General features: G+C 39.7%; 1 protein-coding gene across 1 annotated transcript; it reads left to right on the forward strand.

The window, feature by feature from the left end:
- The first annotated feature begins 668 nt into the window (after positions 1-668).
- On the forward strand, positions 669-4636 carry LOC148018391 (phospho-2-dehydro-3-deoxyheptonate aldolase 2, chloroplastic-like). The gene is made up of 5 exons (XM_087662340.1): positions 669-1933; positions 2178-2455; positions 2699-2975; positions 3349-3594; positions 4148-4636. Exons 1-5 carry the CDS (start codon positions 1406-1408, stop codon positions 4412-4414), a joined length of 1596 nt encoding a protein of 531 aa, XP_087518466.1. The 5' UTR covers positions 669-1405; the 3' UTR covers positions 4415-4636.
- The last annotated feature ends 14011 nt before the right edge of the window (positions 4637-18647 follow it).

Consider the following 18647-nt stretch of genomic DNA (forward strand, 5'->3'; position numbering starts at 1 on the left):
GTGTAAGGTCAATTTTATGCTCGATTGTTCTATTATCCTGTCTACTTAAGATGTCTCAAGAACCCAAAGCTTTCAAACAAGAGACTGATACAAGCTTGCAATGTATGTAGACAGATACTTTCACTTGCTCTACCAAAGAAGTCACAAATAATGGGGCACTAGTGCGAGTCATGCAAGCCCTTGGTGAAAATCAAGTGCTTCTAAGCTCTTTGTATACAATTAGAGCATAGCCTTGCGAACATTCGATTTGGATAGCAAATGGCATTCATGAAGACCTTTTTTTGCTGAGGCATGCCATTAGGTTGCAAATATGAAAAGCCATGGTCAAGATGCTAAAAAATGCTAGCTTATTTGCTCATAATATCTTGGAAGAGCTAGGTTTATGTGTTTGGAATGATACAATCTAATTTGATGAGTCTGATAGTATAATTCACACTCTATGGTAGGACACAATTTTTGGTGGGAGGTGAAAGAAGGCAACCTACCACAAAAAGCAATACCGTGATTTTAAGAAGCATCACGTAATGTTAAAAGAGCACGTGTCTTAAAACGAATCACATAACAGGGTGCTACACCTTCAACTTTGAAGACGAGTCTCGACTCTCCAGTTCCAATGAGCATGCATGAGGAAGGAATGTCAGGCGAGGTGCAAGGAGCATGAGTCACCTCCCATACGAGACTTGTCTTCTTTCTTGCCTATTTGTGGGTGCGTCCTCACCTAAGGATCTAAGCGTGAAGAATGTGTGGAGAGTGGACCGGTCGAAGTGGTGGGTGGCGACTGGGAAACCGGCTAGGGGTGGTCATGGTCAGAGGCGGGGCGACCGGTCGACGGGCTGGCTGGTGCGAGAAAAGTATATTTCCACCTACTGGGCTTTTGATTCTTTAACCTCTCTCTCTCAATTCTCTCCCCCGCCGAAGAACGCAGACGCTCGCTGTGGGGTGTTTCGGAGCCTGATTCTCATTAGCTCACGAAGGCTTCCCTGCTCGAGTTGTGATTACTGCGTGGCGGGTTTATCTCAGCCGGTGTCCCCCTCTCTCTCTTTTTCTGTCGCCCACATCTAAATACGTCTTCTCCTTCGCCACCAACATTCTGCCCTGTCTCGCCTGCATATCCTCCCGTCTTACCTACTTCTCCATCTGTCCAACCCATACCCTCCCCTGCCCCGCCCACATCTCCAACTGCCCCCCCTCCACCACACCCAATTCCTCCCCTGTTTCGCCTACCTCTCGATTTAACTCCTCCTGCCCTTCTCTGTCCGGCCCACATTCCAATTTCCTCCCTCGCTCACACCACCCACTTCCTCCCCTGTCTCGCCCACCTCTCCATTTTGCCCCTCCTGCCCTCCCCCTGCCTCGCTCACATTCCAATCCCTTCCCCTGCCTATCGCCCACCATACCACGTCCGATGGCCCTCTCGTCTGCCTCCGGTCCCTCCCTTTCCCTCCACCCTTCTTCCAAATCGGAATTCCTGCAAGGGCCCTGCGACCCCAAGCTCCACCTCGCCTGGTCCCAAGCCTCTCAAAAAAACACGTTCCGCCGAACCTACGTGGCCCTCCATGCCCGTGCCATTCAAGCCGTGGAGCCTCCTTCCAAGCTCGCTGAGTCACCCTCCGCGGCTCCTCCCAACGACTGGTCTTTGACAAGCTGGAAGACCAAGAAAGCTGTCCAGCTCCCAGAGTACCCTGACGCCGATGCCCTTGAACGTGTGGTGAGCACTTTGGAGGCATTCCCTCCACTTGTCTTTGCAGGAGAGGCGCGCTCTCTTGAAGAGCGCCTCGGGGAGGCCGCACTTGGACGTGCATTTCTGCTGCAGGGAGGAGATTGTGCTGAAAGCTTCAAGGAGTTCAATGCCAACAACATCAGGGATACATTCCGAGTGCTTCTTCAGATGGGTGCCGTCCTCATGTTTGGTGGGCAAATGCCGGTTGTTAAGGTGATATGCTCTCTTCTAATTCTGTATAAAATGCAGTATGCGTTTGATTATGGCAGCACAATTTGGTGTACGTGCAATGCTTCCACGATGGCGGTGGGGCTTTTAACTTTCCGTTTCTAAAACTCAGGATGACATCCCATTAGAAATGAGGTTGTTCTCATCTGCATCAGTTCTTTTCCCCGGTCACTTTTTGTAAGCTCCTCACGTATGTTGCTCACAGTAGCTATTCTAATTATCTCCTCAGGTTGGACGCATGGCTGGGCAATTTGCCAAGCCTAGATCTGATAACATGGAGGTGAAAAATGGGGTCTCTTTACCCAGCTACAGAGGAGATAATGTGAATGGAGATGCTTTCACAGATACTGCCAGAGTGCCTGACCCTGACAGAATGGTGAGAGCATATAGCCAAGCTGCGGCCACTCTCAATCTACTTAGGGCATTTGCAACAGGAGGTTATGCAGCCATGCAAAGGGTTACACAATGGAACCTGGATTTCACAAGTGGCAGTGAGCAGGGAAGCAGGTATTAATTATATCATTCTTCGTCTTCTGAATGTTTTTGTATTTTGCAAAGTGATGAAGAAATTCTTGATGAGCACACAGCCAGTTGACTGTATTCAATGGACATGATAGCTGTAAGCATGCATGCTCCTTGTGTACCTTGCTGGATATTTTGTTGTGGCCATTTTTATTGAGGCTTAAATGTGCTCAATGCTACCCATCATACTGGTGCTATGTAGTTATGACTGAATGTTGTATTGACCAGATACTTGGAGCTGGCCCATCGTGTTGATGAAGCATTGGGCTTCATGTCAGCGTGTGGGCTCACCATTGATCATCCAATTATGACCACAACAGAGTTCTGGACTTCACACGAGTGTCTGCTTCTCCCTTATGAGCAAGCCCTAACTCGACTTGATTCAACATCAGGCCTTTGGTACGATTGTTCTGCTCACATGCTGTGGGTAGGCGAAAGGACAAGACAACTAGATGGTGCACACATTGAGTTCTTGAGAGGAGTTGCAAACCCACTTGGTGTGAAGGTGCAGTATTAAACTCTTGTGCCAGTTGTGTATGCACAGTTCTAGTGCCAGGAAGTGTTCATGTATAGGGGTGCTGTCGGTATGTGACTGCCTGCTTGGCAGGGCATTTGCAGTGCTTCATCATTCTAGTGTTACTGTTATCATGTCTCTGCTGCCTGTCAAATAGGTTGTGGATTTTGATTGGATTTTGTCCAGGCTAGATATTGCATTTCTGCACATTAGCTTTCACTTATTCAATCTGCTCATGTTTTATGGTTCATCTGGCAGTGGGAACAACATATTAGTCTTATACACCTCGGCTCACTATGTTGAGCTGAATTAAGGGTCTTGATAGTAACAGCTTTTATTTTGATGCATGTTGGTTATTATGCAGGTTAGTGACAAGATGGATCCTGCAGAATTGGTGCAAGTTTGTGAGATACTGAATCCGCAGAACAAACCTGGCAGGCTCACAATCATTGTTCGAATGGGAGCTGAGAAGCTTAGGTTGAAGCTCCCGCATCTTATCAGAGCAGTGCGGCGAGCAGGCTTAATTGTTACATGGGTTAGTGACCCTATGCATGGCAACACTATCAAGGTCTCATCAGGATATAAAACAAGACCTTTTGATGCTATTCTGGTGAGTTGTTGAGGCTCTGAATGTTAATCAGCTTGATTTCTTGGAGTTGCTGAAATTTATTCTGCACTCTGTGTTTCTCAGGTGTTGCTGTGTTAACGTTGGCTTGACTTGTTTATACCCAAGTAGGAAGGGCTTCCTGTTTGAAGTGCGCTTTCTTTATATGCATGAACATATGCGTAGATTGTAGGAATTCAACAATAGTGTGCAAGTCAAGTATTATCTGTTCTAGGAAGAAAGTCTTCACAATTTGTTTTCTCTCATAAGTATAATTGAATGGTTTATGGTCATGGAGGAGCAAGTTCTTGTGCCTGAATTTTTTTAGTTTCGGTGGAGTCTATTTGTGAGATGATTGCATCTGTCCATGTGGACAGAGTATAATGGTCAGGTTTTCCAGTCTAGTGCAGGGGTCCTTTCTTGTTTTATTTTGCTTTTCTGTCCAAAGGGGGATGTGGTAGGGGCGTTGTGTGCTATTGTGTGGAAGCGGGAGAGTGCTCCTGGCCGAGTTGGATTGATTGAATGCAACTTGTGACTAAATTTTGTCTCTGTGGTGCAGGCTGAAGTGAAGGCATTTTTTGATGTGCATGATGAGGAAGGGAGCTACCCTGGAGGAGTTCACTTGGAGATGACAGGAAGGAATGTGACTGAGTGCATTGGAGGGTCAAGGACTGTGACGGTTGACGATCTGGCATCACGCTACCACACACACTGTGACCCCCGACTTAATGCTTCTCAGTCTTTGGAGCTTGCCTTCATTATTGCTGATCGCCTTAGGAAGAACCGCCAGGCCAAGCACACCAACCCATTGTCCTCAGCACTCTGAACAAAATTTGGTTTCTTTGACCATGCTTATACCACTGATTAGTCTCATTTGCCACTAAAACTTAAATTCTAGCTTCACATGCGACCTTGTAATATGACCCTCAGAAAGTATTGTGTTGATTACTATATGTCATTTGAACCATCGTCATGGGTAATTATCCTTTCCCTCTTTTCTTTACTCTTATAATAATAAGAGGAAACAGTCGTTCTTATAGATATTAAACTTGTCAAGCTATTTCTCTGCATAGTTGTGTTCTATATATCAGATAAATCCAGAATTTTTACAAGGATCAGTCCTATGTCCTAGTGGTGTTGTAAATAACAGTGATTTGAGGTAATTCTTTGATTGCAGTCTGTGTAATGCTGATGCATCTGCTTGCTATTCCTTAATCTGTTTAGGATCATCGTGAATGGTCAAATGAAGCTACTTAATTCTGATAATCTGGGAGAGAGAAGTTAGACCTTAGACTCTGTCATACAATGGTAATGTTGATGCATGTGCTGCTATTCCTAAATTTGTGTCAAGTTGTCATTAGTTGTCAAATGAAACTATGTGAAGCTATTTTATTGTTTGCATAGGCTGAGAGGCAAAGTAAGAGATCCGTGGGATAGAAATGAAAGTAGCTCTGATTCAAACTGGCTTGTAAACCTAGAAATTTGTTTTAACTCTTAGGCATCATGTTGACTACTAAGGGGCTCCTGAGTTGTTAGGTAGTGGAAGCTTTGATAATCTAGGGTACTAATAAATTAAGACTGGGTGGTACTGTATAGCTGTCCACTAAAAGTGGGTTTGGATGATGCTCAGCCATGTATTTAAAAGGGAAATTCTTTCCATGAAAAAGAGGTTGAGCTGGAATGGTGTGCAATATACGAGTGTCAAGATAGTCCAACTGAAAGCATTTGAATCAGCAAGATGAGCCAAGGATTGGTTAGTTGGTGTGTGTTAGTCTGTGATTTCGTTGTTCAGGATTTATTATGATGATACTCAAATCAGAAGAGTCTTATACAGTTGTACAGTATGAAGGGATGCTCTATGACCTATTAAGAATCGGTAATCTTCTTGTTAATGTTATTATCATTTAGTGGAAAGAGCTTGAGAACCATGACCTTGGTGGATAAATGCAGTGGATGTCTGGTAGGTCTCTGATGGCTAATCATGATGAAAGAACACTCCAGCAGCAATGAGCAAACTCACTCTGAAATTGAGCCAAGGATAAACACTACTCAGATTCAAGAGAGGGGAAATAGTTACTTGACAGGTGAATGTATAATGATGATGTGCAATTGATGTGTTGAAAACTAAGGTTCGCAAGATTTTACTGGGTTTGGCCAAAGTGAATCTTTCATATCATACACGTTTAGACATTTTGGGAACTTAGACACGATTTAAGACTCCATAGCTATCCTCCTAGAAAGTGCATTTTGGGCCTTCACATTAGTAGCTAAATCATCAAATAACTACCCTAGGTAAATAACCTGGAGGGTAAGTCAATGTGGTCCCAGCGTGGTTGGCTTGGGTGTGGGTTGAGTATCATGGGTCTGAGTTCAAACCTTGGGCTGTGCTTCTCTACTGGCACAAATATATGTAAGCAGCTCATTACTCGGAGAATTAAATTAGCAATGCTGTTAGAAGGATGAATATTTATACAAAAGATGTGTTCTCCACCAAGCTGCAGTCTTTGTATGAGGCCTTGAGAGTAAACTTATACCTTCAAATACAATGAGGATCACAATGTATACAAAATATGTGTTCTCTGCGGAGCTTGAGTCTTCACACGAGGCCTCGAGAGAGAATTTTGACCTTCAAAATGCAATGAGGATCACAATGTATACAAAGGATGTATTCGCCACTAAGATAGAGTCTTCACATGAGGCCTTTGAAGAAATTTTCGATCTTCTAATACAATGAGGAATCACAATATTTGAATTGGGCTTCATTGCACATCAGAATAGCTATAAATATGTTGAACCTTCACTACAGCCAAGCATTCAAAAGGAAAAAGAGAGACCTACTTTAATGTTCTCTGACACTATAGGTATCGCATGCTACCCGACACTCTTAATCATGTAGTGGAGCATGGTGCGGGTAAGCATTCCATACCACTTAACTAGGTAAGCATCCCATACCACTTAACTAGTTCTTAGCCTCATGATCCATAATACACTTAACCTAAATGTTCTAGTCCTGTTGGTTTGTTGGTTTTATATGAGATCCTTTACTATGCTTCAAACAATGACGCATGATGCAATTTGGCTCAATGTGTATCCCTTCTAAGAACTAATGTTGAAAAAAAGAAACATCTTTTAACATAAGCATTTGGAAAAGCCATAGAGATATTTTTATTTGTTATAGTGGAGAGGAAATAAGGGAAGTTTAATAAATAAGGAGAAAATGAGAATTAAGGGTGAAACAATACTACCCATAAGATAGCTTACATGGCTATCTTTTCTCTCTCACACCTCTTTCTTTCGCCCTTCTCTTTGAAGTCTTCTCTCTTCTACACTCATTTCTTTCTATTTTGGCTATCTTTTCTCTCTCACACCTCTTTCTTTCTCCCTTCTCTTTGAAGTCTTCTCTCTTCTACACTCATTTCTTTCTATTTTCTCTCTCCTCTCAGGCCTCTCTTACACTTAATAGGAATGGGGATACATACATGTTGATTGAATGGAAGTGACAAAAGGCATCATACTAGAGTTCTTTAACTCCACACTCAACCACATCAAGTTGCAAGTCTTGGAGTGATTAGTTGGACATGAAAAAAGGCATCATCCTAGAGTTCTTTAATTCCATGCTCAACCACATCAAGTTGTAAGTCTTGGAGTGTGTGGGTGTCCTATACTATCCAACTAGTTCTCATGATCCATAATATGATCTACTTGAGTTTCTAGTTCTCTAGGTTTAACATTCTATCACTATACTTCAATAATGTCTTAGGTAATGCTATTTAAACGAGTGGGTACCACCTTCCTATAAAAACAAAAACCATTGCTAGAAAAAGATAGATATCCTTTCAACATCTCCTCAACTCAATCCCTCTTAGATTTGTAGGATTAGTTTGGTGCCATATTTATTAGTGATTGTGCATTGCTACACTAGCTCTAGATAGTATAGCATTCTTTACTATTCCTCACCAAATCCATGGTGTTTCTTTGGAACCAAATAACAAAATCAATAACAAAATCACCTTTGAAAGCTACATTGAATAGATCAAAAAAGTTTCCCAAAGTGTGACACCAACAATGATACTTCGTAGGGCAAGTGAACTTAGGAAATTGTGAGAATAATATAAGGTCCTTTATAATGGGATCTACACATGTGCCACACCTTTACAATATTTATGAAGCTGCGTTGGTCTCCCACATGTGGCTTGCTTCTATCTTTCGTCTTCCCTCATTAATTGTGTATAAACTAGTAAAGATCTTATGCCTACTATATACTAGTCTGGCTCATTAGTTATTATCTCACTATAGAATTGCTTACTTTAGCCAACATATGGGATATTGTAAATGATCATCAATTAGTAAACAAAGTAAGAGATTATGAATAATAGTAGTGGAACAAAACTCAATTAGTAAACGTGAAAGTAAGGATTTCATGAAATATGATCAAAACTCTATTCTTGTTCTTATTGGCATAGTTTTAAATTTCAAGAATAATGTATATTCCCATGAAGCATAGGCATCCATGAGGCAATCAACACAAATAGCAAGCACGTGTAAGGATTTGCTATATTTCATGTAACTTATTTCAATAAGCAAGAAATATCATCTGAGGAAGAATCTTGTGTCGGGCAATATTAGCATACAAGAACTATACTAAGCTATGAAAGACAATGAATTAATTATACCAAACTATAGGGTCAATTTTTCAACTCTCAAACATGTATGTAAGGGCATCCAACAAGCCGACTATTAATACTCTCTAAGGATAGCGCACATGTTGCATGAAGGTGGGAAATCTCTATGTCTTGTTTTTTAGCAAAGTAAGTAGGATGAACATGTGGTACTCCTTGTTCTTGTATGTATACCAAGAGGACCCTTGGTGATGATGGCAAGGATCCTTCCCAATTGTTGAAGGCAAGAGGCAATGTTGAAATGGATGTCGACTCTTATGAAGGGCAAGTAAAGGCCAAAATGCATGACCTGCAAGCCATAGCTCAAGCTTTCATACCTAAAATGTTAAAAATCAACGATGATAAGAAACAATAACTACCTACCCCAGCAAAGAAGATTCACAAGGTTGAAATGGAGTTGCCTAAGGATGCCTTTTGTAAAAGGCCTTATAACTTTGCCTCAATGAGCTTATACTTGTATTTCATGGGGGCATCCGGAGTGATGAAGAGTTTTACAGGTGGTTGATGGAATACTTGCTAAGCACACTATAGTCTTGTTTACCATACATTTACTGGAAAAAGATTCTACCAAGCATTGATGGGCTTAAAGCCAGAAAGAGATTGAATCCTATAATGTTTGGTTGGGCACGAGGGCAACTTGGTTCATGCTCTCCCAGGGTCAGCTTCATTCACTATTGAGGATATATTACTTTCAGAAGGCCCAATTTGGAATTCTTTTCCCAATCTACACACTATTTGTGAGGCTCAAGTTTGTGGCATCACTTTTGCCCTAGGCAAGGTCCTTTGTGACGAACCCACCAGGGGTGACCCGCCCTCTGGAACATGCCTCAAAACTCAGCGTTGCCAAGCGGGGGAGGATTCACGACGTGAGGGAGACGGACCTTGCCAAAAGGGCTGCACCTCAACAGGTCATGTGGTTAGAACCTCGAGTCAGATGGTGCCTCCAAGGCCACACGGAAGAAAGCCTCAAGGCTCAAGGACAAATCACGCCACTGTAAGTGCCTCCACTTGTTGGGACTACGCCTTCCGCGCCAAATGACACGCGGCGTTTACACGAAGCCATCACGTCAAACTCGTCAAGATGACTTCTACCACAGGTGCTGTAAGGAAAATCCGAGCTACCAAGGCCCCGCTCCGCTCTTTTCAAAAGCTATGTCCAAGGCAAAACACACCTCTAGGCTCTCGCGCAGTGGCTGCATGCTCTCTTCCTCATCAGAATTGGTGTGACAGATATCGCCAAAGTGGGTAGAATAAAGTCATGTTCCTTTCAAGTTTGTTGTGTTGCGATCCACTCCACAGTTGTATACCGAGTTCGTGGGTGGAACCTAATTATAGTCATGAAAAGCCCATGTTCCACAGTTGTATAGAGTTAGTGGGCATGGCACCTCGTGGGTAAACATTGGCTATCTTGATAGTGAGGCGTGCTAAGACCCCTGAATCTAAGTATGTGTCTCAGTACAACGCCACTTTTTGTCACAGCGGTGAGTACGCTTCCCAACTTGACGAGGGCATTGAGTTTTTCAAGGGGAGGCGTGTGTGTATGAGGGTGGAAACCATCTCTCCTTGATACCACAGTGTTGAGTCGAGTGCATCACGTGTTGATACTACCACCCTCACTCATGACATAGTCCCTCGCTTGGTCTGTGGCTTGTCTTGTACTACAAAGTCTCTTTCTATGAATATGAGCTATTGCCCTCAAGATGGGCCATCTTGCAAACTCTTGTGCCTTCTCTACATTCTTTGCCTTCTAAGCATTCTCTTGTGAGCTCTCCACTGCCTTGTGCAGATGACGTCACAATGGACCGCGACGCACCTAGAGCCCTTTGGGAGACTTGGACGTGGTCGTGGTGGGCCTCCCATGGGATTTTGAGGGCTATTTTGTCACATCCTTTATACCCCTCTTCTTTTGTCCAACCCCAAGGGTGAGAGGCACATAGGCAGCCTTTAGGATACATGGGTCAATCCTCTAGATCTCCTAGAGACGCATAACAAGAGGGGCTTCAATCTTGTTTGCAAGGTATATCTCTTTGTGCCAATCATTACTATGACTTGGTCTTCTTTCTTAAACTTTGTGAAGTGTCAAGGAAGATCTTGTGGGTTTTATTGACATTTGGTTTTAGTGTCTAGGTCCTCTTGAGCATTCTTGAGTTGTCTTCTTGATAAATACATAGTAAGATTTTCCATCACCTTTTGAGGTTTCATCAGTTGTGGAACCTCAAGGTCAGTGTTTATGATGCCTTTAGACTTTAAACTTGATCCTTCTGACATTGGTGGGGCATCAAAGGCTATATCTTATCTCTATTCAGTCATAAGTACTTCAAGATTGGGGGCCAGGTTTATGGACTAGTATCTTACTTGTTCCTAATCAAAGACCTTTAAGTGTTTCAATCATTCTAGTTTCGATTTTACACTAACTAAACTTGTGTCTATGAGCAAGCTTCGTGCCTACAAGGACTTAGGATCAACACAAAATTTCTCTATCTTTTTGCCATTAGTCTTATAGTTAGTGGACTCATCTTCTAAGTCATTGTCACTCTCATCTTTTGTTAGCATATCTTCTACATCACTTTCCTCTTCATTGTTTATATGTTTAGCTCACATTAGGAATACAATGGGGTCATTGTTGTACTTGAATAAGTCTTGATGGATTTCAGTCAATTGCCAATTGGAGGTGGTAAACAACTCCTCAAAGATAGTCACATTAGCCTCGAGCTTGCCCCTAATTCAAGGATATAATTGAATGTGTATTTTTCAAAGCTCGAGTCTATTTGGGGGAGCATAATAGCTGCTAATATAAGTTGTTGTCATTGAGTTAGGGTTTTTCCTTAGCACTAGCACTCAAATTGTTCATATGTGGATTCGTGCATTTATGCAAATTTGGGTTCCTATATTCCTTTCCAACTCATGCACCATAGGCCTCTTGATATTCTCTTTTCTCCATGAATAGAAATTTCAACATGGCAAGAATGTGTATCCAATCTTGGTCATCCTCAAGAAGTATATATCAATTCAACAGTTTTTGTACAAGAGGATACCTTGTATCTCTATGTAACATACTGAAAATGGCATCTAAATCCATCGGAGTGGTTTTCTAGCTTTCCATTGTGATTATTACTATGTCCTTCTTGTTGTCTAAGAAGACTAGACCATTGGCTAAATCCTCAATAAGTCTTGTATTTTGTATCGAGGAATATCCGAGTAATAGATCTTAGTCAACTCCTTGTATAGTGACAAAGTTGACAAATATTCACAATCATAATATGCCAATCTTTACGTACTTCTAGTGGGTGGATTCAAGATCCATCGGCAATAGTTAGATTAAAGTGAACTCGTTCAATAGGAGGGTTTCCCCAAGGCCCTAAGTACTTCTTGGTTCACAATACTAACTCCTTCTCCCATATTAATGATGCCTCATCTTATGGACTTGCCTAAGGCTTCCATAAGAAGGATAAGACTCCTTCTTTGGAATCTATTACACGTGGGGCTCATGAAGCTAGGAGTAGTGGTAGGCTAGTGATGTCAGGAGGCATATTTCACGGTGGATTCCGTGTCATGGTGGATTTCGTGAGGTTTTACTGTGGATTCCGTAAACTTTGATGACCGGGGCTCATATACAAAGTGGATTCTTTGTGCGAGAAGTTGATGGGGACGCCTATCCTTTTTCAGCGTTTTATTAATTTAGTGTGTACATGGGTGATTTCGTAAAATACATATTAAATTAATAAACGTTTATGAGTTTAGAGTGCGCACTCGTAATAAATTAAGGTTAGGATTGATTTCTAACTAGTTGATTTATTTATGTAGCTGAAGACTGTTAGGTATTCACTTTTGTCGGTTTAATTGTATTATTTTACTAACGATTGTGAATGCTTCAATTGATGTGTAGAGATAGTAGCAGTGGCAGAGGAAAGCATTGGAGGATAGCGAGTATTTGATTTATCATTTATATTTTGATGGGCGCACACCTTAGGTATGGCGCCTATATTTTGTCGCGCCTATTTATTGAGGTGTTGGATATTTATTTATTATTTTGTATGCGCATATGTTATTTGTACTTGGACATTGTATTGGGTATGCCAGACTCTTTGGGCATCGCCCGTTAGCTTTATTCCTATTTTATGCTAAAGCCAACTCAAAAGCTAAAAGCTTGCTATTTTGTAATTTGGACTATTATTTGAGCTTGAAGATGATTAATACATAAAATACATGTTTTGTGGAGCGCTCACACAAGGCATGGGAGAGATTGCACCCAATTGGTCTCTTGTTTATGTCGTGCATGCTTTTTATCTTAAATTTTGTGCAAAAAGTAGAGTTCTTTTGTTTTTAGGGACCTTCCGGCATTCACTACGCGAGCGTATAGCATCCGATCTGCGCACCAGTGGTATCAGAGCGAAGTTGAGATCAAGAGCTTCCAATCGCTACTCATCTTGTGCAAAGGCAGAGCTCCTGGAATGATCGAGCTCTATGGTCAATCTCGTCGCGAACGGCCAATAGGGGTGGATTCCTGGCGATCAAGAATCTCTGTTTCCATCATCAGATCGCGAAGGACCGGCTTGCAGAGGCGGAGGACCACGTGGATATCTCTTACATCAAGTCATCTTCAAACATAGATAAGACTCCATAGCTTAAAAGCTTAAGAGCTTTAATTCAAATGATAAAAAGCTTATTATTAAGCTTAATAAGAAATCTTAAATCACGAATTTCGAAATCGACGGCAGTGGCATCTTCTGGTCAGAGTCGGCGGCGAAAAACAACCCCTCCTCTCCTAAATCGATTTGAATTCGTTGGCAGACTTAAGCCTTCTAAAGCTTAAGTGTATTAAGCTCAAAAGAAACTTAATCATATAAGTCTTACAAGTTTGTTAAACTCTGCAAGTTCTGCAAGTATTCCAAGTCTAAATCCTACAAGTCAGATAAATCAACTAAGTTCTGTAAGTCTTGATACTCTGCAAGTCACATAAGTCTGCAACTCTGAAAGTCAGAAAAGTCACCTGAAGTCAAAACTGACTTCTGTTCAAAACTCATAGAAGGGCTGTTCCTGCGCAGAAACTCTGAACTGCAAAGTTGTTTGTTGGAAGATATTGTTCGCATACGTAGGTTTACTGAACCATTTTCAGCACACGCAGAAGATTAAAACACAGATTTTTCAAAGATTACAAATCCGCAATAGTCAAAGACGAAGATTGTGAAAGCCACACACAAAAATATATAAGCCTTGTACACCCGATCTTGAGCTACGCTCATCCCGCTAATTTGATTTTGAGAGTGTGAGGTCTTTTGAGTTTTGTAGGATGACGGAATCACATATAGATGATTTAGTGGCTGAAGGCGATCTACCTGAACCTACGATGGAGCAAAGTTGGACTTAATTATGATGCAGTTGAATGAAGAACGACGAGCTAGGCAAGCATTACAAGTTCAATTGGTTAATTTACAAAGATCGACTATTGACAAAAAGGAACCTCAATCTGAAGACCTTATTCGACGTACCATCGATGCAACTCTTAAAGCTCAATCCATCCGCAAGGAAGCAAAGATAAGTAAAAGAAATTTTAAATTCCGTACTTTCAATGGTACTCGAGAGGGAAAAACTGTTCTTGCATTCATCAGTCAGTTTGATGACTACTTTCATGAGAAAACATATGTAGAAAAAGATAAAATTAAGTGTGTCACTAATCATTTAGTGGATAGAGTATCTCTTTGGTGGACCGTGGTTGGTAAAAGTATAGATTGTCTCACTACCTAGGAGAATTTCAAGAAGTTAATGTAGAATTTCATTCCTTCATAATTTCATGAAAAAGCCATAAAGCAATGGGACTTTCTTCAGCAATGAGATCGTGAGCCTATTCCTCATTACACCGAATGCTTTTGGAATGCATTATTCCAGTTATGCATGCTTAAAGACGTACCTGAAGCGACACACAAGCGCAAGTATATGTCTGGACTACTTGGGCATTGCTATGCTGAAGTTAATATGTTCAAGCCTGCAACTCTTGAAGACACAATTTCATTAGCTCATAACACTGAAGATAAGCTGCGAGGAAGAGACAAGCGTCCACAGCAATTCCAAGCCCATGGTAACTATAGATCTAAGCAATTCAACTCGAATTTTAGAATATTTAATCAAGGTCGTTTTCCTTCATCATCTTTCCGTAAATCTTAGGCAAAATCACATACTTTACCATCCAATGCCAATCAAAACCCCAAGCCTATTCCACAGCCAAACCTATAGTATGTTATAAATGCCACCAACCTGGACATCTAGTAGTAAATTGCCATTCGAAGAAGCCACCTATCCATATAAACTACCTTGGAGCAATGGAAGATGACGAACATGAAAAAATACCTGATTTCACGGAAGATGAAGATGACATTACTACTCCTTCGGATACTTTACCAGGTATACCAACTCCACATTCTTTATTGACAATGAAATGTTTAGTACATGGAAAGGAAAAGATTATTTTGCATGATGATGGTAGTACTCATGATTTTATTTTTGCAAAGCTAGTAAAAGAATTGAAGTTACAGACTGTTCCTACGCATTATCGCATTAAAGCAGCATTCTTAGGCACTAGGTATAATGGTACACAGGAAGTGCATGACTTAGAAATTCAAATTGGTGAATACACTGAAAGAAAAAAATTTCTAGTTGTACCATTACAGTCCAGTGATATTATATTAGGTATGCCTTAGCGTCATCAGTATAACCATGATATAGATTATTCCCCAAATTCGATTAATATTCAATTTCAAAGAAAACATATTACATTGTATGGTATGCATGCATCTAATGCTTTTCCACTGCTTTCGCATACTCAAGCTAAACGTGTATTACATAAAAGTAGTAAATTTTATCTCATTTGGGTGAATGAACTGCAAGTTAAAGAAAATCATATGTATCCTAGGCATAAAGAATTTCTTGCACACTTTAAAGACTGTTTTGCAGAAGATTTACCACCTGGTTTACCTCCTTTACGTCCAGAAGATCATAAAATAGATTTGATTTCTGATACACAACCACCTTGTAAAGCACCATATAGGCATAACCAGATAGAGCAAAAAGAAATTCAAAGTCAAGTTGAGGAATTACTAAATAGAGGATTGATTAGACCTAGTAGTTCTCCATTTGGTGCACCTGTTCTATTAGTAAAGAAGAAAAATAATACCTATCGTATGTGCATTGACTATCGTGCTTTAAATAAGATCACAGTAAAGAATAGATATCCAATTCTTAGAGTCGATGACCTTATGGATAAACTGCAAGGTTCTGCCATATTTAGTAAAATAGACCTTAAATCTGGTTATCATCAGGTAAGACTAGATAAGTCTGATATATTCAAGACTGCATTTAGGACAAAATTTGGTCATTATGAATTTTTAGTGATGCCTTTCGGATTGACTAATGCACCTGCTACATTTAGTAGAATGATGAATCGTATATTTTTGAAATATCAGCATTGTGTTATTGTCTTCTTTGATGATATTTTGGTGTTTAGTCAAAATGAGAAAGAACATTATGAACATTTGTTCTTGGTTTTTCAGTTATTAAAAGATAATCAACTATATGCCAATTCGAAAAAGAGTGAGTTCTTTAAAACAGAAATTGAATATTTAGGTCATATCGTATCATCTAATGATATTAAGGTTGACCCTAAGAAAATAGAAGCAATATTGAATTGGCCTATACCTAAAAATGTGCACTAGTTACGATCATTCCTAGGTCTTGCTAGTTTCTACAAGAAGTTTGTGCGTAATTTTTCATTACTTGCTTTGCCTTTGACTAAACTTTTGAAGAAAGGTATTGTATATCATTGGTATGATAATCAACAGAAATCCTTTGACTTATTAAAACATGCATTAATCCATGCTCTTGTATTACAATTGCCTGATTTTAATAGACCATTCTTTTTAGTAGTGACTGATGCTAGCAGATCTGGAATAGGAGCCGTACTTATGTAGGACAATCATTCCATAGCCTATTTTAGTTGTAAACTGAAACCCTCAAAACTGAAATATTTCACATATGATAAATAATTATTAGCTGTAGTACAAGCCTTAAGACAGTAAAAATATTATTTAATGGGCTCTGAATTTATGATTAAGACCGATCAACAAAGTATTAGACATTTACTTAGCCAACCTCAAATATCTGACTGATATATCAAATGGGCAGTCTTTATTCAGAGTTTTCATCCGATTATCCAATATCAACCCGGTAAAGAAAATGTAGTGGCTGATGCATTAAGTAGAAGACTTACCATTCATAATATTTCTGTTATATCATTTGATTTTTTAACTCCTATGAAAGATACTTATCATCAGGACATTACTTTTCATGCTGATTGAAATAAATTAGTTCAAAATAACTTGATTCCTATTGATTCACTGTTTTATAATGATGGATTCATGTTTTATGAAAAGAGATTATGTGTTACAGTTCCATTCAAATATTTTGTTTTGAATGAGATTCATTGTCCTCCATATCAAGGTCATAGAGGTATCATATCTACTTTACGTATATTAACTAAAGATTTTTATTGGTCGCATATGGACAATGATGTATCTAACTTTGTTTTTGAATGCTTGATTTGTCAAAGAGTTAAGAGACATCATGGTAAACAGTATGGATTACTTATGCCTTTATCTATTCCATCGAGACCATGGGAACAAATTTCTATGGATTTTATTACTGGTTTACCTAATACTAAAGCTAACCATGATATGATTTGGACAGTAGTAGATAGGTTTAGTAAACAAGCATATTTCATTCCATGTAAAAAAAACTTTAACAGCATCACAGGCAGCACAATTGTTTTTGAAAACAATTTTCACTAACCATGGATTACCAAAAGTTATTATTTCTGATCGTGATTCTAGATTTTGATACAACTTTTGGATTACTTTGTTTGCTAACCTATGCACAAAAATTATTTTTTCATCTGCATTTCATCCTGAAACTAATGGACAAACAGAAGCCACTAACAGTACTATACTAGATCTTTTACGTGCTTATACTATTTTTAAATCACAGACATGGAACACACATTTGCATTTATTACAGTTTGCATATAACAATACACCACACACATCTACAAAGAAAACACCGTTTGAAGTGATTTATGGTTATAGATTGTCTACACCTGTTGCATCTTTATCAAATAGAATTCAGAGTGCTTATGATATTGCTAGTATGCACAATACTAATTTTGATGAGGTTAAATACATGATTACCAAAGCCCAGCAATCATATACCAAACAAGCCAATAAGAAAAGACAAGCAATGAATTTCAAAGTTGATGACTATGTTTGGTTGAGAATAGAAAAATGTAGATTACAAAGTGTAGATAGATACCCAGTTGTGAAATTAGCCCTTAGATTCTATGGGCCATTTATGATCATTCATAAAATTAATGACAATGCATTCAAGTTAGAATTACCACCTCACTGGAAAATTTACAATACATTTCACATTAGTTTATTACGACCATTTAGAGGCCAATTATATGTACACTCTGTTTATGAAAACCCATCTTTGTTAGAGGAAGAGACTGAAATACTTGAACCTGAAGCTATCATAGATAATGACTTTATGATCATTAGAACTGGTCGAAGATATTCTAGATATCTAGTCAAATTTAAGAACCACCCTGTAGAAGAAGCCCAATGGATGCATGCTAGAGACTTAAATGCTTTCCCTACTCTGTTAGCTCCACATTGAGCTAATAGTAATTGAGGTCAATTGCTATCCCATCCCGGGGGTATGATGCCAGAAGGCATATTTCACGGTGAATTTCGTGCCACGGTGGATTCTGTGAGGTTTTACGGTGGATTTCGTAAACTTTGATGACCGGGGCTTATACACAAAGTGGATTCTTTGTGCGAGAAGTTGATGGGGACGCTTATCCTTTTCGGGCGTTTTATTAATTTAGTGTGTACATGGGTGATTCCATAGCGGTGATTCCGTAAAATACATATTAAATTAATAAACGTTTATGAGTTTAGAGTGCGCACTCGTAATAAAATAAGGTTAGGATTGATTTCTAACCAGTTGGTTTATTTATGTAGCTAAAGACTGCTAGGTATTCACTTTTGTCGGTTTAATTGTATTATTTTACTAACGATTGTGAATGCTTCAGTTGATGTGTAGAGATAGCAGCAGTGGCGGAGGAAAGCATTGGAGGATATCGAGTATTCAATTTATCATTTATATTTTGATGGGCGCATACCTTAGGTATGGCGTCTATATTTTGTCGTGCCTATTTATTGAGGTATTGGATATTTATTTATTATTTTGTATGCGCATATATTATTTGTACTTAGACATTGTATTGGGTATGCCAGACTCTTTGGGCATCGCCCGTTAGCTTTATTACTATTT

Source organism: Lygodium microphyllum, chromosome 21, assembly GCF_053477565.2.
Source record: "Lygodium microphyllum isolate KBCC chromosome 21, Lygodium_microphyllum_v1.1.10, whole genome shotgun sequence".
Taxonomy (NCBI): Eukaryota; Viridiplantae; Streptophyta; class Polypodiopsida; order Schizaeales; family Lygodiaceae; genus Lygodium; species Lygodium microphyllum.

Excerpts from the sequence above, each read along its gene's own strand:
- LOC148018391 (XM_087662340.1), top strand. The coding sequence starts at position 1,406 with ATGGCCCTCTCGTCTGCCTCCGGTCCCTCCCTTTCCCTCCACCCTTCT. Across the intron at positions 1,934-2,177 it reads GGCAAATGCCGGTTGTTAAG|GTTGGACGCATGGCTGGGCA; the intron begins GTGATATGCTCT and ends TTATCTCCTCAG. Across the intron at positions 2,976-3,348 it reads CAAACCCACTTGGTGTGAAG|GTTAGTGACAAGATGGATCC; the intron begins GTGCAGTATTAA and ends GTTATTATGCAG.